The sequence below is a fragment of the Vulpes vulpes genome, chromosome 7, assembly GCF_048418805.1.
Source record: "Vulpes vulpes isolate BD-2025 chromosome 7, VulVul3, whole genome shotgun sequence".
Lineage (NCBI taxonomy): Eukaryota > Metazoa > Chordata > Mammalia > Carnivora > Canidae > Vulpes > Vulpes vulpes.
The window spans coordinates 37,110,169-37,137,080 of record NC_132786.1 but is presented as its reverse complement, the minus strand read 5'-3'; the positions used below and the strand labels follow the sequence as shown (position 1 = coordinate 37,137,080).

The 26,912-nt window shown below is 42.6% G+C and overlaps 1 protein-coding gene and 1 long non-coding RNA gene across 7 annotated transcripts in view; one reads left to right on the top strand and one right to left on the bottom strand.

The window, feature by feature from the left end:
• The first annotated feature begins 2,605 nt into the window (after positions 1–2,605).
• The window catches only part of NRG1 (neuregulin 1), a 1,080,326-nt gene continuing 1,056,019 nt past the window's right edge, over positions 2,606–26,912 (top strand). For all 6 annotated transcript variants that reach the window (XM_072763562.1, XM_072763561.1, XM_072763560.1 and 3 more), the window contains exon 1: positions 2,606–3,511. In XM_072763562.1, coding sequence (XP_072619663.1) covers positions 2,725–3,511 — 787 coding nt within the window. In that variant the 5' untranslated portion in view covers positions 2,606–2,724. The remainder of the gene's footprint in view (positions 3,512–26,912) is intronic.
• Positions 20,163–26,912, bottom strand: part of LOC112916111 (uncharacterized) — an 81,875-nt gene continuing 75,125 nt past the window's right edge. The window contains exons 3-5 of the long non-coding RNA XR_012002568.1: positions 25,047–25,144; positions 22,894–22,968; positions 20,163–20,252 (exon numbers count right to left, since the gene is read on the bottom strand). This is a non-coding gene — a long non-coding RNA (uncharacterized lncRNA). The remainder of the gene's footprint in view (positions 20,253–22,893; positions 22,969–25,046; positions 25,145–26,912) is intronic.

Genomic DNA, 26,912 nt, shown 5'->3' with positions numbered 1-26,912 from the left:
TTTCCCTTCTGATATCCCTGCCCATTGGTGAGGCAAATTTTCAGTTCCTCACATTCAGAGAATCTACCCTTCCACTCCTGGGATTTGAACTGGCTTTGTAAGGGTGGCAGTGACCAGGTGTCAGTTCTGACCTTAGGCCTCAAGAGGCCTTGCTTGCATGCTAATGGCTACTCTCTTGGAACACGGGCAGCTGCCATGAACAAGCTCAGACTAAGCCTGTCCAAGGAAAGAGACCCCATTGTTCGAGATGAACTGTCTCAGTTTAGGCCATCTGAGTCTACTCAGACCCTAGCAAAGCCTTCAGTGGGTCCAGCTGAGAACAGAAGAATCCCCTTACCTGAGCCCGGTCAAAATTGCCAACCTGCAGAATCCTGAGCCAAGTGAATGTATGTTGTTTTAGGCCTACAAAACTGGGGTATGATACAAGGTCTGAAAGGTGGAGATCACCGGAGAAAGTTGCAACTACAAAAAGGCTGAGAGTCGGAAACGTGTGAGGTCAGGTCAAAGAAAAGTGAAGACATCTGATAGGATTGGATGTCTGATCACTTTTTTTTTTTAAAGTTTATTTATTTATGATAGTCACAGAGAGAGAGAGAGAGAGAGAGGGGCAGAGACACAGGCAGAGGGAGAAGCAGGCTCCATGCACCGGGAGCCCAATGTGGGATTCAATCCTGGGTCTCCAAGATCGCGCCCTGGGCCAAAGGCAGGCGCCAAACCGCTGCACCACCCAGGGATCCCCTGATCACTTTCTTTTACTAAATCGGTAGGAGCACCAGCGCTAAAGAGAACATACTGGAGGCCAGACCTGCACTATTATGCTGCTACATGGGGATCTTCTCTTGAAGCACACCATCAGGGCATAAGAAATAGGAATCCCCACAGTTGAAACACAATGAGCATCAAGACCCTGTCCTTCTAATCTGGACTTTGAGGGAGTGGCACACTGTTTCCCAGCCAACTATATTATGCCAAGAAAAAAAAAAAATCTTTGTGGCTTATAAATCTTATTGTTATTTTTACACCAAAAAATCTAAAACTTAAGTGACACACTTTTAATAAGCTGCTAGAAGCAACTTGTAGAATCCTAAAGTAAGAGATGTTATGAAGAGTCCTTTTAAAATCTTCGATTCTCACCCAGTAGGTTTATTGGCCATTGGATAACAACTTCAACTCAGGTTTATGAGGTCATTGAATACATTTTTTTCACCATAAAAAAGCATAAGAGGAAATATTTTCTTTTAATGCTGAAGATGCGTTCTCTTTCTGTGGCGTGGTACTTGTTTGAAAAGAGCACGCCTGGGGGACGAACTCCTGTCTTAAGACAGCTCCTGAAATGTGGCGGGGCAGGGTGGGGGAGGGGAGCAGGGAGCAGGGTAAAGTTGGGGTGGTGGGGCGTTCGGGTGGAATATGTAGCCTACAGCTGCTCAGGTTTGAGATTTCTGTTCCAGCAGTCGCAGGAGCAGCTCTCATTTCATTCTAATCATTCAACAAAACTGACTAGCGGACGAGGTGGCATAAACTTTATACAAAATTGCCTTATTGAGCAACTACTTTACCCAAACCTCGCTCGTATCAGCAGTACCACACATGTCCTAAAATCACGGGGCGCCAAGGGTGTGGACGGACGACACGGCAAGGATGGTCAGGACTCAGAGCGGCCCGAGGATGAGGATGGAGCGAGGGCGGCGTCCCGCCTGGAGCGCGGCGCGGGGGCACGTCTGCCGGGGAGCGAGCCGTGCAAAGTCGCCTTACCTGCGGCGGGGCCCCGCGAACGTGCTGCTCGCTGCCGACTCTCAAGGATCCATCCACCCAAAACTTTTCTGAAATGCGGGCCCGCCGCCCGGGCGCCCCTGCTCCCGCGGCGGCCGCACGTCCCGCGCCCGCTAACAGGTCCCCGGGCGCGGAGCGCCACCCCCGCTCCCCGCGCACCTCCGCAGCCCGCTCGGACTGCAGCCTCCTGGCCGCCCGGCCCCCCGCTGCAGCAGTCGGGGCGCCCGAGGGCGGGGGCGCGCGGGGCCGGCGAGGCCGCGGAGGACGAGCTCGCGGGCCGGGCCCGGGGTCGGCGCAGCCGCCTGGGGCCGCGGGGCGCGGGGCGCGGGGCGCGGGGCGGGGCCGCCGCACGGGTCACCAGGCCGGCGGGGCGCAGGGCGCGGGCGCTGCCGCCGCCGCCGCCGCCGCCGCCGCCGCCGCCGCCGCCGCCGCCGCCGCCGCGGCCACCCAGCGATTTCCAGGCACGCAACTCCGCCTCCAGGGCGCTCTCCCTCGCGCTCTCGCCCAGCCGCCCGCTCGCAGCCTCGGCAGCCGCCGCAGCATCACTTCACACAAAGGACTGCTACCCGCTGGGCAGCTCCTGCACCTCCACGTCCTCCTCCTGTGACAGCAGCCCCGACAGCAGGGCTCGGGCGCGGCGGCGGCGGCGGCGGGAGGACCTGTCACTCCCAGCAACCGAGGCGGTGGCAGCGGATTTTTTTTTTTTTTTCTTTTCTATTTTGCTTTAATCTTTTCCCCCTTACATCTCTTCGCCCTTCGGTGGTTCCACCCACCTCCTCCTTTCCCTCCTCCTCCCCTTCCTCCTCCTCCCACAAACAACTCTCCTACACCCCCCCCCCCAATAAATAAATAAAAGGGGGAGGGTAGGGGGGAGGAGGAGAGGAAGAGGGAGGCAGCGCGGCGGAGCGAGGCACAGTCCGAACCGACAGCAGCAGCCCGCACGCACCTCGCACCATGAGATGGCGACGCTCCCCGCGCCGCCCGGGCAGCGCCGGCCCCCGCGCCCCGCGCCCCGGCCCCGGCCCCGGCCCCGCCGCCCGCTCGCCGCCGCCGCTGCTGCCGCTGCTGCTGCTGTGCACCGCGGCCCTGGCGCCGGGGGCGGCCGGCGGCGACGAGGCGGCTCCCGCGGGGGCCTCGGTGTGCTACTCGTCCCCGCCCAGCGTGGGCTCGGTGCAGGAGCTGGCTCAGCGCGCCGCGGTGGTGATCGAGGGGAAGGTGCACCCGCCGCGGCGGCAGCAGGGGGCACTCGACAGGACGGCGGCGGCGGGCGCGGCGGGGGCGGCGGCGGCGGCGGCGGCGGCGGCGGGGGCGGGGGCCGCGGCAGGGGCAGGGGCAGCGGCAGGGGCAGGGGCGCGGGGCGCCGAGCGCGAGCCGCCCGCCGCCGCCCCGCCGCCCGCCGCCAACCGGACCGTGCCCTCCCGGCCCAGCGCCCCGGCGCCCCGCGCGGGCGAGCCCGGAGACGCCGAGGCGCCCTATCTGGTGAAGGTGCACCAGGTGTGGGCGGTGAAAGCCGGCGGCCTGAAGAAGGACTCGCTGCTCACCGTGCGCCTGGGGGCCTGGGGCCACCCCGCCGTCCCCTCCTGCGGGAGGCTCAAGGAGGACAGCAGGTACATCTTCTTCATGGAGCCGGACGCCAACAGCAGCAGCCGCGCGCCGGCCGCCTTCCGAGCCTCTTTCCCCCCTCTCGAGACGGGCCGCAACCTCAAGAAGGAGGTCAGCCGGGTGCTGTGCAAGCGGTGCGGTAAGTGCCTCGCCCTCGGGGCGCGCTCCGGCCGGGCGGGGAGGTCGCGGGCCCGCGCGCGGGGGCTCGACGGCCGCGGGGCAGGCGCGGGCTGACGAGCTGAGCTTCGGGCCGCGGAGCTGAGCGGCTCCCCGAGGTGGCTTCGCGGCTTGGAGTCCGCAGGCAGAGCCTTCCCTGCTTACCTGTTCCCTAGACTTTGCCACTGGTGAGAGCGCCCGAGTTGGCTGCTTGGTTGGGGCCGCCTGAAACTTTTCCATCCCTTGGGGTTTCTTTCGCCAAGTACAGTGGAAAGGGGCCGGCGGCTTTCCCGCGAGCGCATCGTCGAACTTGCTTGTGCTTAGGAGGTGCTGGTGGTGCCTGCGTGGGCCGCCGTGGGGGGGTGGGGGGGGCTCTGGGGGAGCGAGGGTGAGTCCCGCGGGACTGTCACGCCTTTCCCCCCCTTAGGGTCCCGAGCGTGGAGGGGGTCGGGGGTCCGTGTCCGGGGGAGCCCGCGCAAGGAAAACACACAGCGCTGAGATTCCCCTGGAAATGTGACGGAGTTTTTGGCCAACTCCAGGTCCAACACATAGGCGCCGTCTGTACCTTGCAGACAGAAGAGGTGCATGCGAGAAGTATGAAGTTGGGGCATTTATGTTTGGTGAGGTCCTCTCCAGAATTTTTGCTTTCACAGTGTTTTGGTTGGGAGTATGTTTTGGCGCTTCAGTGAATCGGAACAGATAAACGTGATGCGCGTGTGGAGCTTCTCGTGTAGGCCCTGAAGAGGGATTTGCGAAGCGAAGTTTAGCCATCAATTTCCCAGACCCTTTCCCATTTTACCGCTGGGAAGTGTTCTTCTCACATCTCCTTAGTATGATCAGGTCTGAGAAATTAGCCGATTATGTGTTTGAGGTGGCATTGCACTTATGCCATTCATAAAAATAATTTCTAGGTTCGAAATATCTATGTAATTTCCTGATTACCATACAATCACGAAAACATAGCAGGGTATCTTCTCAAACCAGGAATTAACATGATTGCACATCATACATTCTAACATGCACTGTAGCTTTTCCCCTGTCTCTATGTATCTAATAGATGGTTGGGTTAATTGAATTCTTGCAAAACTCAGCACCACGCCATGCTCTGTCTGCCTGTGATGCAAAGTGTGTCAGTTCTTTCAAATTCGTATTGGATGATAGCCAATAACTTAAATTTCTGGTTGGCATTTGTAGTGCCAATATCCTGCAGTTAATTGATACCTAACAATTTGGTTTTGATGCCAGGGAAGAGCATTGCTTATCCACCATTTCCCTATTTTAACAATGCACTTTGTGCGCCAGACCTGTTCAGATTGCACCACTCTGTGGACAGAAGCTGTTCTCAGACAGTGGTGCTGAAGAAGGCTGAGTGACGTTGGGATTCCCCGGGTCTGGCTGATAGATGTCACTGTAAAACATGGGAAACGCTCTGCTGGGAGCTGTCTTATTAGGGAACACAAAAGCTCAACACCATTGTGCTGCAGCCCATGTTAGTCTGTTATAGAATCTGAAACAAAATCTTTTAAGCCATACCGTTGTCCAATTTTCACACGCTTTATTATATGTAATTTAGAAAGGATTTTGCATTTACCCCGAATCATGAGTTGTGAATCATGAACTATACATGGTGGAAATGGATATAAAAGGGATCATAGTTGGCAATGATTACTAGGATTGCGGGGTGTGTTACTGGATTAGCAATGGTGTTTTGTGTTTTGACTAGAAATAAACGTCAGACTTTAGGGATAAAGTTCTTATAAGCATCCAGAGGATGTTTGGAAATGGAATATTCATGTTGCCTAGAGGAATACTGTTCTGTTTTTGTGCTTCTAAGGGGAACACCTTCAGGAAGGTAGTTTTGCCCTTTTGTCTGCCAAAGGAAATACATATAAAATTGGGCATGCTAAGCAAAACAGGTTTTTAAAATGAACTGGAAACCTCTCTGCATATAGTTGAATAGATTAAGAAAAAATGAAGTTACTGCTACAGGTCTGTGTAATTATTGCATATGTTTAGGTACTTCAAGTTAGGATACTGAGTGAAACCTTAACTATTAGGTTTAGCTAAGGACTGATGGAAATCGTGCTGAAAGTTTCTCTTGTGTTTTTATGAACATAGAAGTTATTCTACCATCGGGGAATAAAAGTAAAGAGTAAGAGCTGTCTTATATAATGTAAACTCAGTAAATCCACATTGGAACATTGGATTTAAAGGTGTGTGCCTGAGTGTTTGAAAACTTGTGAATGCACCCAGTTGTGTGGTTTCCGTTAACAATGTCACTCACAACCTACCAGGCAAAGGAGCACAAATTGAGGGAAAAAAAACAAACACAGGGAGAATAGGGACTGATTTGTCCTGGTCGAGCTGGTGCTGTGTGCTTCCGGTGAAAAGATTTCAGGAGAGTGGTGGGGCAGTGGGTTCTTATCTAAGGATATGAAGCTGCCCTGGGGGCATGATGGTTGTGTTCCTGCCTGAGCCGTGATGCCAGACTGGAGGGGGAATATAGCAAAGTCATTTTGTGATATCATACCCCGGGGAACAATTTCCAGCTGTCATGCGCTCAGCTTCAGTGTTTCCTGCAAGTTGCTTCCTGGTGTAGAAATTACACATGCAACAGATTAGTTTTAGGATTGAGCTAATAGAAGTCTTCCTTGAATTTTTTTTCCCCCCTCTCTCTCTCTTTTTTTTTTTTTTTAACCCCACCTAAGATAAACTCCTGAGCAGTATCTGTATAAAAAGTTCTCTTCTGAAAAATGGATCTTTTGAAACCAACTGTTTAGTGTATTTTAGAAGACAACACAGAATCTCCTAGCTTGTTTACTTTATATCTGAAGTTTGAATAAATTACATACACTTCTTGTGGTTATTTAAATGCTTCCTGGTCTTTTGCTTTTGCTCACTGAACAAGCTAAGAAATGTTTTTAGGTTTTTAATCAGAATGCAAAATAATTTGCTCTTCAGTTAAATTTCTGTTATTCAAACAAATCATTGTTGCACTACTTTAGTTTTCAAAGCATTGCAGTTATTTTAGGCAGAAAACGATTTCCAAAAAGATGTAAAAATACTGATGTTGATTAGCATATATAATGTTAATGCAAGATTTATACATCGTCGTCTTTCATTCCAATGTAAACATTTGGTATATCCCATAATACTGGAATGTATCGATAACATAAGCATGTTTATCAAATATTTATGATAAATGGCATTTACCTTTTTTTTAATATCCTCAATAACTATTTAATAAAGTGAGCTGACCTTACAGTGTTATGAAAATGACAAATGCTGCAGGGATTTTCTAGCCAGCACTGGAGAAAATAATTCTTAATAAAAGCTATATTAAGTAAGTAGCGATAGGAACAGATACAATACAGCTTGACTGCTTGTATTTCATAAATACACATGTAAATTTAATTTCCCAAGCATTTGTGACTGTTCTCTTTAGACTGTATAAATCTTACTGTTAAAAATCTATATGCACAACACTTCTTTCTGTCAAGGAGAGAACTGTATATATATATATATATATATATATTCATTTATATTTATGATAAAAAAATGACACCACGATTGGTCATTTGGAAAAATGACTCCCTGAAATAAAAATGTTCTAAAAGGGTAATTTAAATATCTGAATTAGAATATTTTATAAACTCTGGGGGATAGTTCTCATCAGTTGTGGGAAATCTGTAAGTCCTTGGAATCTAGGGAAAGTTTTACTGTATGTCTTAATATATCAGGTTAGACCGGGGAGCTTAAACACACAGAGGGGTAAAGCAACGAACTGTTCTGCTGTTGGCCTGTATATTTATAGCAAATGTTGAGCAAAAGATATGATTGGGCGGGTTATTGCCCTTGTCATATGTAATCTATTCATTGTTCAGGGAATCTTCTTTGCTTCAATGCCCATTTTCTTGTTATTTTTTTCTTTATTAAAAACAAGATTTAAAAAAAAATTCTTAAATTACAGTGACAATTTATGAATTGGCCAGATGCCCAAAGACCTTTAAACTCTCATCTGCTCTTAGTAATACTTAGGTGTTTGGTTTGGTTGTTTTTGATATGCTTAAATGATGTGAAAAGCTTTTCTCTACACATAAGGTGTTACTGGATGAGTATTTTGACTAGCCTTATAGAAATAAATCATAATAATGAAAACAAAAAGTATATGATGAAGAACAGTGGTAGGGATTCATTGACCATTACATTCGTTAAAAGTAAATAATGAAAAAGTATGTAATGAAAACAAAAGGTAAAAAATTAGGATTCCTGTGACTCATGCAATTTGTTGCCAAAAATAATAAAGTAACTTGCCTTAGTCAAAGTTTTCATGAGAAAGTGAGAACTCCTTTTTAATGTTCTTGTTTTTAATTAACAGAAATGACTTTAGTGGACAGATTCCCATCTGTATAGGAGTGTTCTAACGTTGTGCATGCACATGTTACTCTGTGCTCTTATGTTATCATAAAATTTAAGATAAAATTAAAGTAGCATTATGAAAGACCGTATGATCTAGCTACTGCCCCCAATTATTGGTCACTTTGTAACATGGAACAACTGATGAGTGATACATTCTGTCTTACTTTTTTTTTTTTTTTTTTTTTCATTCTGTCTTACTTTTAAGTCTAAAGTTGATTTATTTGAGAATTTACAGAATATAGGCTTAAGGCTTACTGACTTGAGGTAAATGCTGGTTGAGAGGTTGTATTTTCATATTGTTTAGTGCCATGGTGTGCTTGGCTCTCTATCCCTAAATGATCCATACAGGTTGAAGTAGATAAAATAAAAGAAATTTTGGTGAAATTGAAAGCTTAACATGGGTTGACTCCTCTCTGTTTGGTATAGATCCAGTTTTTAGGATCCCCCCCCCAACTTTAGACTTGCCATCAAGGAATGCTAAAGAGAGATACATATGTGGTAATTTACATTATTTTTTTAATCTTTAAGAGAACCAGTATATTTTTCCCAATGGAAAATAGGTTCCTTGCAAACTATGTCCTAACCTTGGTTCACTCCATTATGACCTAGTAAAATGTTTATCTTGTTTTTCATAATAACCAAAAAAAAAAAAAAAAAAACCAAAAAAAAAAAAAAAAAACCAAAAAACCAAACAAAAAACAAACCCAAATTTAGTTTACCCACAACTTGGATGCTACTTGGGAGATAGTCCTACCAGTTCCTACCTGAGACTTCATATATATATATGTATATATACACACACACACACACACCCTTCATCTCTGTTTCCTGTGTGAGGACACTGCAAGGGAAGGCTTTAAGTAAACAATGAGGCTCATGAGTGGATCCTAGTCTGTGAGCGACTGAAGTATAGGATTGCTGTTTATCATTACAATCATTAGCCTTCTCTTGACACCTTGGGATTTGGCTGAGTCCAAATATATCAGAAGATAGATCACAATACTGTGAATGTAGGTGGTCTTTCTGTGTCCAATAGGCTCTTTTTTCTATCTCATGAGGACATAGATGGTAATCTGCATTGTATCTCAATTTCAGATTTTTTTTCTCCCAAAGCCCAAGGCTCTGGCTTTGGATATCTGCCCCAGACTGCTGGGGACTGGAAGAAAACAGCTCAGAGTGGTGCATGATTCTGGAGCTGGTAGCCAGATTTAGGAGGTAATGCTGGGCCAAGATAACCTGGAGGAGGGAATTGTTTCTTTTCTCTTTGCTCTGCTGTGCCAAAATACATGAGCTGAACTGAGCCCAGCACAAGGGGACATTCCTGACGAGGGCACTAGAGTCTTGGTAGTGGGCACATCTTGGGGTTCTGAGCATGGAGGGGGCATGATAAGAGAGGTGAGGCTTTGTCTGCTTTGCTAAATTTGGAAATCTCCAGCAGTAATACTGTCATCCCAAGTGTTTGTCTCCAGTCTAGGAATTGCCACTGAGTCTAAGAAAGCTAAAATATTGAGCTTACTAAAGCCTTGTGTTTATAACTTCCCCTCATTGAGTTTGTATCTTTTCTTCCCTCTTTGATAAGCACATATTGCTTGGTGGTTAAGTGTAGATTAAATACTTGTTGAATAATTTAAAAGAGTAAATGACGGAAGCACCCCCCCAGCTTGTTGGGTAGTGGCAATCATTGTTCAAGGCTAAATTTTGAAAGAAGTGGGGGGGGGGGGGGAAAACCCTACCCTTTCTGGTTCTTTTTCTTCAGGGCTCTAACTTGGTGAGACTGAAGTAGCATTTAGAGCCATATCCTGCCAGGACACTGTTTCTTCTACTCACCACCTGGAGCCCATCTCTGGATCCACTTTTTGGGCTGCAGAAAAAGGTGGTTTAATTTCTCCAAATTAGTTTCTCCTCCATTATTTCTGTATAATATTTATTCTGTGTAGTCTATAGCTCCAGCTGGGGGAAAATGCCCTTGTTGTAAAGACTGACCAAGCACAGAAGGGATTTTGAATCATCAGTGAATCCCGATTACTGTTTTGAGCAGACCAACTCCCACGTCACTCCAGCTCACTTTGGGTAGTAAATCTCAGTACTCAGAAATTGTATGTTCTTCCTTGATCTCCATCGCCACCCCCCCGCCCCACCCAGGTGTTTAACTATCTCAGCAATGTAAGTTCCATTCCTGTAACTGAAGACGGAAAGGCACTGCTTGTATCCCTGAGAAGTAATAAAAAGATTTTAGATGAGTTACTTTTCACTCTGCCCTCCCTGCCCCCTTGTTTTTGACATCCCGTCAGCTCTTGGTTAGACTGAGTGTGGGATGGCACATATCCATTTGGGCTCCGATGAATAATGAGCTCCTTTTCCGTCATTGTCTCAGTCGGCCCTGGAGACACCATGGGCCACGATGTGTTATCAGGGAAGCAGCAGATGCAGTGGCAGCATTTTCCTCCACTGCAGGGAACATCCTGGCTGCACCTCTGTACAGAACGTGGCAGCTATCTACAAGGAGGAGAAGGATGGCTGTTTGCTTCAAATAGAATTTGTCATTAGACTTCGCCCTTGGGAGGTGATCCTGGCAGTGAGGGCTCTTTGGTGACTGCCAGGATGGAATGTTCTGCTCAGAGTGGGGGATGCTCCTTGTCATGTATCAGTACAAAAGGGCCACAGCTTTGAAATTTCCCAGGCTCTTCTTTGCAAGCCTGACACCTCTGAGATGCTGTTTCCTCCATTGTCTTCATTCCTGTCAACTGAGATTGCTTGCATCTTGTTCTCAGGATCATTAGCAACTTTTCTTTCATCAGAGCAGGAATTTTATTAAAAATTCTAGCCTTTTGGACTGTAGTCTAATGCTGGCACCCCCCCCCCAGTTATGGTAACCAAAAATTTACCACTTTAACCTTTTTTTTTTTTTTTTACGTGTGCAGTTCAGTGGCATTAAGTATTCACATTGTTGGGCAACCATTAGCACCATCCATCTCTGTAACTTCACATTCCCAAATTGAAACTCCATACCCATTACATAATAACTCCCTACTCCGTCCTCCTCTTCCCCCCAGCCCCTGGGAGGGACCATTCTAATTTCTGTCTCCATGAATTTGACTATTCTAGATATCTCGTATAAAGGGAATCATACAGTTTTTGACTTTTTGTGACTGGCTTATTTTACCTGGCACTGATGTCTTTAAGGTTAATCCATATTTTACCATGTGTCAGAATTTCATTCCTTTTTAAGGCTGAATAATGTTCCATTGCATGTATATACCACATTTTATCTGTTCATTAGTCAGTAGACTTTCAGGTTGCTTCTATCGTTTTGGCTATTGGGAATAAAGCTTCTATGAACATGCGCCTATAAATATATCTGTTCATGACCATGTTTTCATATCTTTTGGGTGTATACCAGAAGTGCAGTTGCTGGATCATATGGTGATTTTATGTTAATTTTTTTGAGGAACAACCATAGTCTTTTCCACAGCAGCTGTACCACTTTCCATTCCCATCAGCGACGCACAAAGTTTCCAATTTCTCCATGTTCTCTCAAAGGTGTGTGATTTTTGTATTGCTTTGATAACAGCCAACCTAATGGATGTGAAGTGGTGGTGAATAGTTTTTATTTTGTTTTCTGAAGTTAGTGCCTCTAATTACACTGTCATTAATAAGAAGCAAAAGTGCTCAGAAAACAGAGGTTTTCATCTGTTCCATTCTTAATTTAACTAGCATTTAGGTTCCTGAAGCTGAAGCCACAAAATAACAAAATTATAACAGATAATAGCTTAATAAAAACCAATAAGAGATTTAAAGAGTAGACTTGGCCTTTGGTCATCATAAGAATATTATATTTGTCTTCATAATGCTATCAACATGGTCCAGAAAAGCACCTTATCATATTTGGTTTAGTATCAAAAATTTTTAATTGATTTTATTTTTCATTAAATTTCTCCCACCACCTCTCCCCCCTCCTTAATTTCCTTGCTTTATTCTGTCCACTGCTTAAGGTTGTCTTCTATTAAACACTGCACGAGAGGATGAGTCATTCTAAAATACTGCTTTTATTAGACCTTTTTCTGCTCAGAAACTTTCGATGGATATACCATAGTTACTCTTTAATCCTGATATTCATGCTCCAAACCAAGCCTCATCTTTCTGAGTTTTATTGTATAATTGTTTTCATCCCACTTAACTGCACCATGAGCAGGCCATTCACTTTCTGACTCTTGTTTTTCAATGGGCCATTCCTTCTGCCTGGATCTACATCCTCTCTCATTTCTGCCTGTGGAAATTATGTCTTCTTCAAGGGATGGCTCAGATCCTACTGCTTCTGTAACAGTCCCAGTAATGATCCTGTCAGAAATATTCACTGTAGTCTTTGAGCATAGAGCACCTTTTTACTGAAAACTTTATACATGCTGCCATTACAAATTTCCCTTTTGTTATCTTTGTTAAAAAAATGTTTTAAAAATTTACTGTGTGTGTATTGTCCTGCCTCAGTCACTAGACCACAGTGGGTAGGCACTGGGAGGTGCCGAGGTGGTTCTCTGCTTATTTACGAGTGCAAAGTGCCCAGCCTCGGAGTCAGGAAAACTGCTTTCCATGCCCAGCTTTGTAGGTTAGTACCTGTGTGCTTTGGGTAAGTAACCTTCCTTCCCTGGGTCTCTGTTCCCTAATATGCAGAATGAGTGGGAAGAACTAAAATGATCTTCCTGGATCACAGTGCCTTTGATCCTCATTCAGAAATGACCCAACGGTACAAACCACTTCGGCTCCTGCTCCTAGAGCTTTTCTCTTCCTCTCTCATTTTTGCATTATTCTAAGGAGGCTAATTATAGAAAAAACAGTTGGGAAACTTTTATATCATCTGAAAGGGCAGTAGGAGAGCTTAATGAGTGGGAGCCTTCCCAGAAGAGTCTCTTCTTCTTCCCCAAGGCTTTCCACCTCCATTGCCTTTTTGCGTCCTTGTGTTACATTGTCTAAAATAGTAGCCGTTGGTTGTATTCTTGAGCATTTTTTTTTTCAGAAGCAAATACCATTGTCTCTTCAGGCTTGTCTTTGAAATTATAAAGTATGATTAACAGATTAATCCACATGTGTACATTTTTTAGAGTGAGAAAGTTCACTCATTTATTTCAGTAAAATGAAAAGGAATGATTCAAAGTGTGTTTTATTGTGAATTTTATTTTAAAATGTTAATCTGGTACTCTTTTAGGTTATAATAATTAGCACTGTTGTGGGGATGGAGGAGGCCAGCATGAAGAGATGGGCAAGCTTGATTTCAGCTGGATGGTAGCATTCTGGTGATGGTGGGGAGAACATTCCTACCTTGATGTAGGGTAAGGGTAAGAGACTTTCTCAGTTTATGAGTCTTGTGGTTTTGGCAAGAAAACAATATATCTCAGTCCTTTTATGAGCAATGCAGAAACAAGTTGTCAAATGAGGAATAATTTGATCTGACTTTTTAAATTACTGCAGGAAGAGGCCTTGACAGTGCCACAGGGGCCGGGCAGGGCAGGGCAAGGCAAGACTCAGCTGGGCTGCATCCAGTTTTTTTTCCCCTTCAGTTTGGCCTCCCCGAACCCCTGGTGAATTCATCTACTCCAGCAGACCCAATGCTGCTTATAAATTGTGGCTCTTAAATCCCTATCTCTAGCCTAAACCTTGTTTTTTGGCTCCAGATCCAAATATCCAGCTACTTACTGGATAAGTCACCCAAAGGTCCTATAGACCTTTTATATTAAACATATCAAATGGTATCTCATCATCTCCCCTGCCAATCCAGGGGTAAATGTGTGTACTAATAATGAAATTATTTCACTGCCATTATAATCACTACTATTGCTATCAATGGTGACTACTATTACTCCCAGTGGTTTTCTTGATAGCTTTTTCTGTGCCTGAGTAGTAGGTGCTGATCTGAATTCATGTAACCCCTCACCATATGATAGCATCATTGTCTTCCTAGTTACTTCAAATCAGAGGTATCTCTTTCTGCTCCATGTGACTTTGGTGACCAGATCCCATTGATTATGCTTCCTTTTACATCTCTCATTTCTTCCTTCTACACCAATGTCATTATTTCTTACTGTAACTGTCACAACCACTTTGCTCATGGATTCTCCCCTTCTTAAATTCATTCTCTATACTGTTGCTAGAGTGATTTTTTTTTAAAAAAGATTTTATTTATTTCAGAGTGTGCGGGAGAGAGAGAGAGAGAGAAAGAGCACGGAAAGGGGGGTGGGCAGAGGGAGAAGCAGACTCCCCACTGAACAAAGAGCCCCATGCGGGGCTTAATCTCAGGACCCTGGGTCATGACCTGAGCCAAAGGTAGACACTTAACCAACTGAGCCACCCAGGCACCCCAGTGATCTTTCTGATTCAGAAAAGATCATACTACATCCTTGCATAAGGCTCTTTGGTTACCATCAGGATGAAATCCAGGCTCCTTAGAATGGTGTATAAGGCCTTTTAACTTTTGTCTAAGTGTTCTTATCCAGTTCTTCTGCCTGAAACCCTGTGCTTTACTGATGGCATTGCTCCACACGTGCTTAGTGGCTTTAGATCTCTGTGTACTTGCCTGTATTGTTCCCCTTTCCCAGAATGGTCTGCTTCTCTGCCTACCTTTTGCTACCTTTTCTACCTGTCATTCTAGATTATATGCTTTAGTGGGAGAATGTTTAAAGTATCATAACTTAGGGATACGGTCACAGTATATTGTCAATATTATACAATATGTGTATGATTACTTTTATCTATCATCTGTTTACCTCCTCTGTCTTAATCTGTTTATCTTGTGTGTCTATCTCAAGAGAAATAAAGGCCTGCAAAGTTATATGACAGAAGCCTACATAACAGTTGGGAATTGGAATTATCAATGTTTAGAATTTGCTTCATTTCATTTGTGTGTATTTCTAAAGTTTTTATATTTAATGTGTATTACTTTTTAGCAAGGAAAAGCAATAAATGCTACTTTTAATACAACTTGTAACAAGGACTGTGTATTGTTTAAGGGATTTTTGCTCCTTTAGAACACTGCCTTCTCATAGCAGATGTATTTGTTAGGGTAGGTTGACTGCTGTAACAAATGGTATCCCAAATATATAATGGCTCAAATGCAATAGTTTATTTCTGCCCAGTGTGTGGACAAGGGATGAGATGTTCTAGTCTTTACTTTTCTCTGAAAGGTACTAATACCTGGGGGCCATAGCTGAACCTCACTTCAGACCAAATTGGTTGAAATAGGCAGGGTTCCAGTTTGTGATGGTCATTTTATCTTTAATAGCTTGACTATCTGAAAAGTGGACAAATTTGTCTTCTGCTTCATCACAGTGGAGAGTCCAATGGATATATGTAGAGCAGATCATAACAGCCATCTATGTTTATCGTTGACAAATATGGTATTAACTGCATGCTCTTCCTTGAGCTCAACTTAACATTTGATAGGTTAGTTTTGCAATAAATCTTTAAAGTTATATGTTTGGTTTCATTCAGTGTCATTGAAAATGCAGAGGGTAAGGCCACATTAACTGTGTCTTTCACTAGCACATCAGGATGACTATTAGAGCTCCATGTTTAACAAATCATTTTGATATAGGGGCTGTGGAGAAATACTCTTAGGCTTTATCACTGCTGACTTAATTGGGTTTCATGATGCACACTTCTTCTTAGTAGGATAAATTAAAATGGCTGATAAAGCTGCCCGTAAAAGCAAAATTGTTAGGTTAAACCTGCCCGGTGTATTAAATGTATTGATGAGTAATCTTTTCACCATTTTTAATCACGTTTATTAACTTTTTAGTATTTTTTTCCAGTAATCTGCTAAATAACTGTCATTATGTACTTAGTAATATTTCTCTTTAAAATACCATTGGAAAGTCCATGAAAATGATTGAGGTGCCAATATCATCCACCTAGTTCCTTAATGTAAGAATTGTTGGTGATTTTATGATTAACGGGGTGTGTGCTTGTGCTTCCTTTGTGTGACCAAGAGGAAAAGGAATCAATTCATAATAGGTGAATAGAGAGAGACAAAAATGAATGCTTTCGAAGCTGTGTGAAATAGTCTTTTGTGCATCTACATCATGCATGTTACTGTTATGTTCTCTTTAAAAATCTTTTTATAAAAATATCTTTTTATCAAATATTAAGATAAAGAGGATACTTAAGAGTTATGTGTAAAGTATAAAGGATAACAATATATTTTATATTCTCTTCTTCAGTTTCCTTTTTGTCATGGGCTGTTTGGCTTTGTAAAGTTTTTGAGTTCTAGATGACTAGACAGTAGCTGGAGACATCTCTTACCTGTAGGAAAATTGGGGGACATGTCTGTTCATTAAAATGGATTAGAGTTTTATCATTAATTTGTCCCTCATCTTTTGCAGTCAGTTTATACGGTCCCAAATCCTTTTCTGTCCTCTTAGATTTAGGTAGGTATTCCTGACTTGTGAGAGAGAAACCGTAGAGGCCATTCTGAGGATGTTGCTTAAATAAATGATGAGAATCATGAGCTCACTAAATCATTGTACGTAACTAATAGAAAAAGAGGAGCAGTGGGTGTACTTTTTGAATTTACATATTCAGTAAATATTTATTGGGCATCTGTTATTTGCTAGTCTTTGTACTGATTTCTGGGATCACAATGATGAAATTAGACTTGGCTCTTTTCAAGCTCACAGAGTAGAAAGAACAGTTACACAAAGAATTGTAGGATGAATGTTTACAATTGCAGTAAGCTTTATAAGGGAAAAGTACAAGGTACTATGTGAACATATAACAGAAAAATCTATTTTAGTTTGAAAGCTACAGGAAGGGCTCCTTGAAAATGAGGCATTTCTGAAGGGGGCAGGGAAAGGGAGGGGGGAAAATCACGTCTGATTTCTGAAGCAGGGATGAGGGACAGAAGAGAGGAGGATATGTGCAAACAAGGGAAGGATGAGATCTCAGAAGTGAGGAGAAAAATACGATCATATCTGGATTTTTAAAGATTATGGACTTGGTCCTAAAAATATAGGATATCACTGTAGGATTTTTAAGCCTAGGAGTTGCAAGATTTCCATTTTGAAAATATCACAAGTGGCTGTTATGCAGAGTGTGAACCAGAAGGGACCTACAGTTCATGCAGGTGTTCAGGTCAGGTTGCAAGTGAGATTAGGCTGTGGGCTTGCACTAGAGTGGGAACAGTAGGCTCCAGAGAAGCAAATGGATTTGAGACTACCTTGGAGGCCTCTTTTAGTCCTGGTTATGAAGGTGGATTGCTTGTACAGGGGATGAGGGGAAGATGGCTCCTGGAATGGGGAGGATTGCAGACAGAGGAGCATTCAGCTCATCGTGTTTTTGATCTATCCCAGTGGAAATGCCAAGGAAGCAGTGGAATGGATGGAGCTCACAAAGCAGTCTGGGCTGGCTTTGTGCATGTGGGAGTTTTGGACAAGGACATGGTTATTTCTGTCTCCATGAGAGTAGGTATACTGGCTTAGGGAAAAGTGGGTAGAGGGTGAGGTAGAGTTGAGTAGAGAAGGAAGCATGAGGAACAGTAACTAAAGAGGAGACAGAGGTGACAGGAAAGGAGCAGTCAGACAAGTGAAAGGAAGGCGTAAGTGGATCCAGGATGGAAAAAGTGTCCAAGTCTGTCAGCTGTGCCTGAGTCCCTAGAAAATTGTTTGGGAGAATGGGGAAGGGAAGGTCCAAAGCAGAGTGCATTTCTTAAGTGCTGACCACTGCCAAACACTGCATTTAAAAGTGTGTGTTGTCAGTAGCGACACAGAGGCTCTAGCAAGCGGTTCTGGCTGAGTGCCAGGGTGGAGCCCAGACAGGGGTGGGCTGGAGTTACTGTGAGCAGCCTCTGGACTATTATTATTATTATTATTATTATTATTATTATTAATTTTTTCAGCCTCTGGATTATTAAGATTTAGTTTTAGTAATACTTTTATCTGTTTAGACATAAGCAGGAAGCCCTTTTCAGAACCTTTGTTTTGTTTTTTTGCATAGAGTTGGGAAGAATGACTGTTTGAAAGATACAATCTTTATACAAAGATATGAGTTTTAAAAATCAAGTTATATTTAGGGTTACTAAAATGTTGCTGAAGGTCACCTTGTTATTAGTGTTTTGCCCCCTTAGATAAGAATCCTATGTACCATGGAAGCCACTTCAGTGACAAATTGTTGTTCAGATTTTTCTTGACACATTGACTTGAGAACTAACTACTGTCTGTATATAGTACCTGGGTCCTATGGGAACTTAATGCATCGTCACATCCATACTTGTGATGTGACATCTATCAATCTAATTTAAAAAAATATTTGAGTCAAAAGGTCCTTGGACTGTGTGTTAGGTTGACAGAGAGCTAGCTGTATCTGAAGCTATGACTGAGCATTTTAATGCACAGTAGTCAAGAAATGCAAAGTTATTATTCTGACAGTAACTGAATGCATTTCTCCTGCCCTTCTACATACAGTCTTTTTATTGTCCAGTAAGCTGCTGAATTGATACATTGAGTGATATTTGCATAAGGAGTTTGAACCATCATGGGAAGAATGGTTCTAAATTTCCTGTTTTCATTTGTTTCCTTCTGTGCAATAATAGTGTTTTCATGCAATGATTTTTACATTGGGCATTCCTAACTGTAATAAGTAAATAGCCTGGGACTCGTATTTATGAAAAGCATACATTGTAAATCAAAGGAAGCCGGAAAAAGTTTGAAAAGGAAATCTCTATAACATAGGAAAAAAAGCTCTGAAACCTCTGACAGCAGATTCTCAGTCCAGTTCATCTTGGAGAACCATGGATGGAGTTTTGGACCAGATGTTCCGATCTTGGACAGGCTAGTCGTTTGCAAAAATGGTTTCCAGACTAGAATACAGAGATCTCTCCTGAAGAGTAGAATTCATTTGGTCCAGACAGTGTATCCTGAGAATCTGCATTTTTGGAAACCTCTCCAGGTGATTCTGGTGGGTGCTTAGGTTTGGGAGCCATGAGACCCGGTAGTCACTAAGGATTCTTCAACTACTTAAGTTAAAGATTCTTGGGAAAACCAGAAGATGCATAAGAAAAGAGAATTAGAGCTTACTGAGTTTCTATTATGTGCTGAACATTTTTACATATTTTGCCTTCTTTATTCCTTAACACCAAGGTATGTCATTTTATTCCAATTTTAACCCAAGATTCAAAAAGGTTTACAGAACTTTAAAGGTCACACAGTTGCTGAGAGGCATTTATTTGCATTCAGGTCATTTGATTTCCTCTGTTAGAACCATGACAAGGTTCAGAACAGTGCAGTCTGATAGAATGCTAGTTTCATTGTCCCTTGAGTGAGGCTGTCTTGTCCTGTCTGTCATAGTGGGCACCTAATGCTACCAGTAAACTTTCCTGTTGATCTTTATTTAAGGAGTTTGTGTGAGTGATTAGGTAGGGAGGACTGGATGTGTTTTGAGTCTACTGAAGTCAGACCAACTTGGACAAGGCTATGTCTTCAATAACCTGCAGTGAACGAGCCAGGTATCTCTGTGTCCAGAGATGACATTGTGTCTCTAAAAGGTCTGTGCTAACAAGTTTATTGTCTGAATGAGGAAACAACTCACATGTACATTAATATTTCTCCAGGAAGGGAATGAGACATGGTGAGGTCCAATAGAGGAAGATCTGGAGCCTGGGGTTGACTTAGCACCCTTCTTAAGGGTCAGGACTGGGCTTCTAGATTTACCTGTGTCACTTGTGACCTTGGGAACATTGCTCAGTGTTTCCTGAACCTGATATTAAATGAGAGTAATGTGTCTCCCTTAGAGATGAGTGAGTGTGGGTTGAGATAATGTATATATAGCATCTAGGTTATAGTAAGCACCTTACTAATGTTAATTAGTATGACTACAAAGAAGTAGTCATCAGGGGCCAGCTTAGGGCAACAAGGATACAGTGTAGCTGGGGACATGGAAGTCACTGTAGAGGCAGACATAAGGATGAGCATCAGCTCCTTGAGTGCTGTTCTGTCCATTCCCTTATGAATCCATACTCTCCCAATCTGGATGCCACAGTTCCTTTAAGTGTGGTGTGCAGATCAGCCTCGTACTGGCCACACGCTCCTTAGGCCCGCAGACCCCTGAGTCCTTGCCAGAGCTGCTGCTGTCTGAGTGTTTCTTGTGCTCTCTGAAGTTTGAACAGCACCACTTCAGCAGGCAGCTTCTCTCGGGTGTGCATTGTGTCTGGGGCAGTTGGTTGGTCAGAGAGGAGTATTTGTTCAGGCTCAGTTGTGCTGGCTCTGCTGTAGGGGTTCTTTCTGCAAAATGCAGTAGACGGTAGCAGCCCAGAGGCAGGTGAAAGACTGAAGAGAGAGAGAAGCACCTTTCCTTAAAAAGTTAAGTGATAATATTCCCCTTCCAGAATGACTCTGGAACAGGACTCTGAGAAAGAGCAGTAATAAAACACCCAGTAAGGGAACTCTGAGAATAGCAGCTGGGCTCGGAGCTTAGCGTGAGGTACAGAGAGGATGTGCTGTCTGTACCTCATGTTAAGCCATGAGCCTAAGCAGCAGCAGATTGTGGCAGATGCCCTTGGGCAGGGGAATAGAGATGGCCCTGTTCCCTGAACGACCCCGAGGGACCCTTCCAGCACATACACAGAGAAAAAGCAGTCTGCCAGACCCCACTTGCCTAACTGGAGTGCAGAGTCGCTGCTTGTTATGTTTTGGGCTCAGGACTTTGGGAATATTTCCCATATTGCTGAGTACTCTGTGGAACCAGGCTGAGAGCAGAATTTTTGTATTTAGATTATCTTGGGGGAATTGAGCAAGATGAAAACCAACTTTTTGTAGTTACAAAAAAAATGGACATAATGCTGCTTCCCATCTTCTAATGATTTAAGCTTTGTGCTCATCCTGTGCTAAAGTTCTTTAAATTTATTGTCTCCTCAAATTTTAACTAACCAAGAAGTTGACATCATTGTACCCATTTTACAGATGAAACTGTCTCGTAGTAGCTATGATATTTGCCCAATATACACAGCTAATAAATAGTGAAGTTGAAATTTGAAACTAATTCAGATTTCTTAGAAAGTTTCCTTATTTACTAAATGCAGCCTTTTTCTATCTTAGTTCATGGAAAAAAGTGAAAGGCAACATATATGGCAACCATGGTAGTGTAAATAATAAAAAAAAATAGTATTTACTCCTTGCTCTCCCTTATTTACCAAGTACATTTTGATTATTTACTGCTCCTAATATGCTACAATTATTTGGTGGGATGTGGAGAAGTTGGAAGAGAGGAAACATGTATGCTTAACCAGAGTGGAGATATCACATGTCACAAGTGTTCAGATCTTGACTTTCTGATTAAAACTAAATTTCTCCCATGAAGGAGAAAGCACCTCTTCTGGGGAAATACCAGAAAGAATAAAAACAAACAGAAAACGCACAAAAAACTCTAGAGAGGATATTAATTTAAGATGGTGCTTTTGGGTAAACAGGACTGTGTTTCTTTTTGTGTTTGCATAGTGTGTTATAAATCATTTGCAGAAGCACTTTGCATGTATTTATCTTGGTTAAGAAAAATAATTAGAACAGAGAGCATCTTATCAATACTAGACATTTGCCCCTTCTTTGGACAGCTTTTGTACTAACAAACCGAGGCCCACATGTCATTAGAGTTTAATTAAACTCTCATGAAAAAAAACCTCATCAAATGGGGAAGAGGTTATTTCTGTGTTCTTATATATTTTCATAAAATAAAATGAACACTTTTCCTTGGAAGAAAAGTCGTTTCTGTTTTAATAGGAGAAAACTAGAATAACACCCTGGCTTAAATTCTATTATTAGAAAACATGCCTCCCCTTTTTTTAATCTTAAGAGAAGGGTTTGTTTTTTTTTCTTTCCATATAGAGTTGGAAGTCTGTACTAATATAGTCATTTTCTATGATATTATTTCACCATCATTCATTCATTTAAATTCATGTCTCTGGTCTCATTTATAATTGTTTCTACATTTTTTTATTATTAACATTTAATAGCAACCACCCATTAAACCTATTGCGGTACCTAAGTATATTATAAATTTATCTGACGTGTTATTGCTCCTGGATTATAAACTAGAAATAATTACAAATCTTGTTCTTGTAGTGCTATTATTATGATGATTTAGCATTTCCCAAACAGTTTGTGTAATTTGGTCCCTTTCTTCATTTGTGTGTTTATTTGCTGGATAGGATATTTTCAAAGTTACATTTAAAAGGAATAAACTCTCCGAGCTGTTGATTTGAGAAATCCTTTTACAAAACCATATTCTCTTTAACTCTCAGGCAATTCTTAGTAGATCAAAGGAATTTCTTGGCCACTCTCAGTGGTCTGACTGAACTTTATGGGTCTTAATGAAGGTTCCTCAGAGTACCAACATCTGATCCTGGCCCTAAGTGAACTAATTCCCACCAGGATCTTGGTGGAGAAGTGCAGGCAACACTGCATGAATTTCTAAATTTTCAACCTCCTATTTCAATAGGTTCTACCTATGCTAGTTCCTGCAGAGACGGGGCAAACTTAGGTCTGCCTAGCCTAGAGTTGGCAATATTTCAGGGAATTATGGGTCTGTGTTTTTCAAACTCTGATGATTCTTTGGATTGCCATGTCATTCATTTAAATGCATTGCAACTTTTTTTTTTGAACAGATAGGGATGAAACCAATGATTTTCCAACTAAACAATCAGCATGTTCACTGTTATCATTGATTTCCATTCATAGTTATACAGCATAGGACTTCATACAAGGCTATTAATTAAATACATACTGACCTTTTTTAAGCAGTGTCCTGTGGAGGTCCAGTTTTAAATTCCCAACAAAATGTTAAAAGTCAATGAAAATGTTGTCAGCAGAGCACTGCTTATGCTCTCCATATTCATCATCATTTATTCAATAAATATGCCTGAGCACTTATGAGCCAAATGCGGTGCTCTGAGTACATGCTGAATAAGAACCTTACCATTGTGATGCATATTTTTATTTTACAATCTGTCAGCTCAGCCTCTTTGAAAGGCCATCTTTCCTGAAGAAGTTGCTGAAATTAAAAGGAAAAGGGGTCATCTTGGGATTTAACCTGAGTTCTAGGCTTTATGTTTTCCTGACTACACAATGGGCCCTAGAACAACAAGAGAATATATTCCCAAAGCAAATACTTTCCAGTTACAGGACATGGGCAGGTACTTCTAGGCTCAATGAAGCCATAAACTTGTGTTGTGCAGTTGGTGGACAGGAGCAGGGAATTTGTGGGTTCTGGGGAGGTTTCCTGAGCTTTACGGTATCAAGAGCTCTAATTGGCATTTAAACACCTTTATCTGTAATTAAAAATAAATCTATACAGGTTGATATTGTGAAGCTAAATATGAGCTGTCTGTCAAAAAGAACAAAAAACCAAAACAAACAAACAAAGCCATGTCTCCATGAATCAAGGGCTCCTGAAAGTGTTATGGGAGGCTCTAATGACCTTAGCATATGCGGTGTACAGCATTGTTTCAAAAAGACAAAATAAATGTTGACACCTCTGTGTTTTCAATATCTGCCTATTTTACTTGCTACTCCTGAATTCCTGGGTCCCGCTTCTGTCCATTTCTAACTCTCATTTGGTCTACAAATTCCCGATTGCTTTAATGTGCCATGGCCTAGTTATAGGGGCAATGAATGGTAGATAAGAAAGTTCTATCTTTTCAGACCTCGCCCAGGTACCAACTTTGTAGTAAGTATAAGCAGAGCTCTTGCACCTGCCTAGTTTGGACATGTCTCATTGCATAAGGTGCCTGTGTGGAAGTATTCTTTAGTTAGACGTTTTCATTACTAGGATGAAATGGATTTATGAATAGTAGAAACCCTTATAGGCCTTAGAAAATTTACCAAGAGTTCATTTTTGGGGTGTGGGAAGAGAAAATCAGGGAATTCTGTGGGCTCCTTGTTTTCACCATCTTCCTTGCAAGCTCCTACCATGTTAGGAGTTGGTCATATGATTGATCCAGTCTGCCCTTCATTGGGCCATGTGCCATTTTAGGTCTTCTTTCCCTGCTGTGGCCAAGTGTGGGAGGGCTTGTGTTCTCAGGGATGGCTTGACATCCTCCTTGCCTTCTATACATGGCAGACTTTCTGGCCTAACTTGCTTACCAGGAGGATGGGACACTGGGCAATGCTCAGGGGTCTTTGTTAGTGCTCTATAGGTTGGTTTGCTGGAGGGACTATTGGTCTGTTCCATAGACCCAGGATAGATTGGATTGGATAAAGTAGGGAACCTCCAAGAGCCTTTGTGGCTAAGCATTGTACCCAGGCACTTTTTACAAAAGAAGCTCAGGTTTTGGAAATAGGTGTTTGGAACTTGTCCAACTATTTACAAAAATGATGCCGATGATTTTGTTTGTTTCCCTCAGGAAATTCCAGAGAGGAGGGGAGACAGAGAATCAATACCCTTCGCCCCACCAACAAGCCACCAGCACAGTCCAAGGAGGGTCCAGTATTACTACTTTTACTATTCATTTGATACTCATCATGCAGTTAGTTGTGGATGATGATATATATGTGCTTATTTTACTGGTTAGGTTATGAGTGCGAAATTGAAGGCCACATTTCTGTGGGTCTCTGACAGAACCTACTAGAATATTTTACATAAAACCTGACTTACTACACTTTTGTTTTCCCTCAAACATGAAAGACTTATTTAATGGCTTGTCTAGTTGTCAGTAGCAGGGCTTCCATGAGGCAGAGGGCAGGATTGTGTCCAGTTATTTGACAAGCAGGTAGGTTGTACCACACATTGGAAAATTTCTCACCTACTCAAAAGTACTGGTATGTTTCCTCTGGTGGGTAGTTTTCTTGTCTCATTTTCCCATCCTTTCTATTTTTAAAGCTGGAAGTCGGAGGAGGAGGGTGCTGCAGTTTGACGTAGGGAAAAATAGAGCAAGCAAAGAACAGGTAGATATACTTTGTTCATTTCATTCACAACTCAAAGTCTTACTAGGAGAATGTGGTTTTTTTCCATGTAATAAGATTTTCTGGTTTATCAGCTGAGAAAAAAGACAGGGGGGAGAAAGGTTTTATTGTTTTATTTTTCTTTGTGATATGGTAGGTGTTTGTCATTTTTGACAGTCTAGCACCTACCTTCTCCCTACCCACACTCTTTCCTCAGAGTCCTCTTCCTTCTCCAACAGAGAGAAGCAGTCCCTTGCAATTGGGGCTTCACACTGTTGGGTATTCCCCTAAAAGAAAGAAGTAATCAATTAATAGTTATACTTTCAATTAATTAATAATTTCAATCAATTAATAATTATACTTTTCCACCCCCCCAAATTTTAGGCTTCTTTGAAGAAGAGCTGATTTAAATAAGTGATGAAGAGATTCACGGGGTGTAGGGAAGCAGTGGGTACCCATGCACAGAGAAGGGAAATGTTGACATTGTGTGAGAAAGTAGAATTGATAGTGAAGGGTTGCTAAGAAACTTGGCTGGGAAGTTATTCAGAACTGGGTGGAAAGATTGCTCTACCAGTACATTAAGATTTCTTCTTGTGATAGTCTTCATGATCTGGTTTTTTAATTTTGTAAAATTTTCTCTTTAACTTCTAAAACAATAATTTAACGACATGTTATATTTTAATTTAACATTATAATGAGGAAAAAAAAGTGAATTATTTCACTAGGTTTTTTTGTGCCAGTTGGGGAGACCCAAAAGGAGGATGGAACCATGAGGAGAGGGGGATGGTGGTTGATCTGCAAAATTAGGTGTGGTACTTTCTAAGTTCTTTTGGAATGGAAAAAAAAAAAAAAAACAAGCCACAATGAACTGGAGAAACTCAATAGATTTCATTTTAGATTATGAATTAATTAAGGTCACAGGCTCTGTGCTTGGAACTGTGGTGGATAAAAAGATCTTGAAGGCATGGTCTATGGCCAGTGGGCTTGGAGTCTCATTATGAAGGTATCTGGGCCTTGCAAAATAACTACACTACAAGATTACTTTTGGCAAAATGTCAAAGGAGCAAGTCATGGATAAATGATATAAGTATTCAGAGGAAGTAGAGCTCATTTCCACCTGAAAGGGACATAACAGGCTTTTTTTGAGAGGAGCCTGGTTGGAAGTGGACCTTAAATGGTGGGTGGTGTCAAAAACCAGAGCTGGACAGTAGTCAAAGTAGTAAAAAGAGATTTTATTCAGGACCGTTCAATAGGGAAAAGACACTTCAGGGATCCCTGGGTGGCTCAGCGATTTAGCGCCTGCCTTTGGCCCAGGGTGTGATTCTGGAGACCCAGGATCGAGTCCCGTGCCGGGTTCCCTGCATGGAGCCTGCTTCTCCCTCTGCCTGTGTCTCTCTGCCTCTCCTTGTGTCTCTCATGAATAAATAAATAAAATCTTAAAAAAGAAAAGAAAAGAAAAGAAAAGACACTTCAGCATAGACCTGGACTTAGTTATCAAGACAGCATGGGCAAGTGGGGATCTATAGCCAAGAAGCAGGTTTAGGAGCAGTGGTTAGAATGTTACTCAGAGGAAACATTGAGGTGAGAGGGATTCTGGCTAAACTGACCTGAGTTCTTGCTGAAGATAGGCCAGGATGATCAGACCTCACCTTGAGGATGGTGCAGGATGAAAACCTGATCAAATATCAAGTCTAGGAGGTGGGGTAAGGGGAGGGGTGACTCTAGAAATGGGCTTTGCAGGGTTCTGGCTAAAACTGGATTTTACAGAGAACTATACAGATGGACCTAGGTGAAGGTTTAAGAGCCTGACTAAAGTTTGGTCAAGCAAAGAATCTTTGGAACAGACACAAGTGCTTGGCACTGGCTTGGGTACTTTATAAATCTACAATCATCCTTATAACAATCTGGAAGAAAGCTCTCTTACCCTCCTTTTGTATAAGGAAACACCGGCTCAGAAAATATAAATATGTGACCTGAACTTCCTCATCCACTAGTAAAGTCAGAGCTGGATTTTAAGCCTAGGGTTTCTTTAGTACCAGCTTGCCTTTATGACAT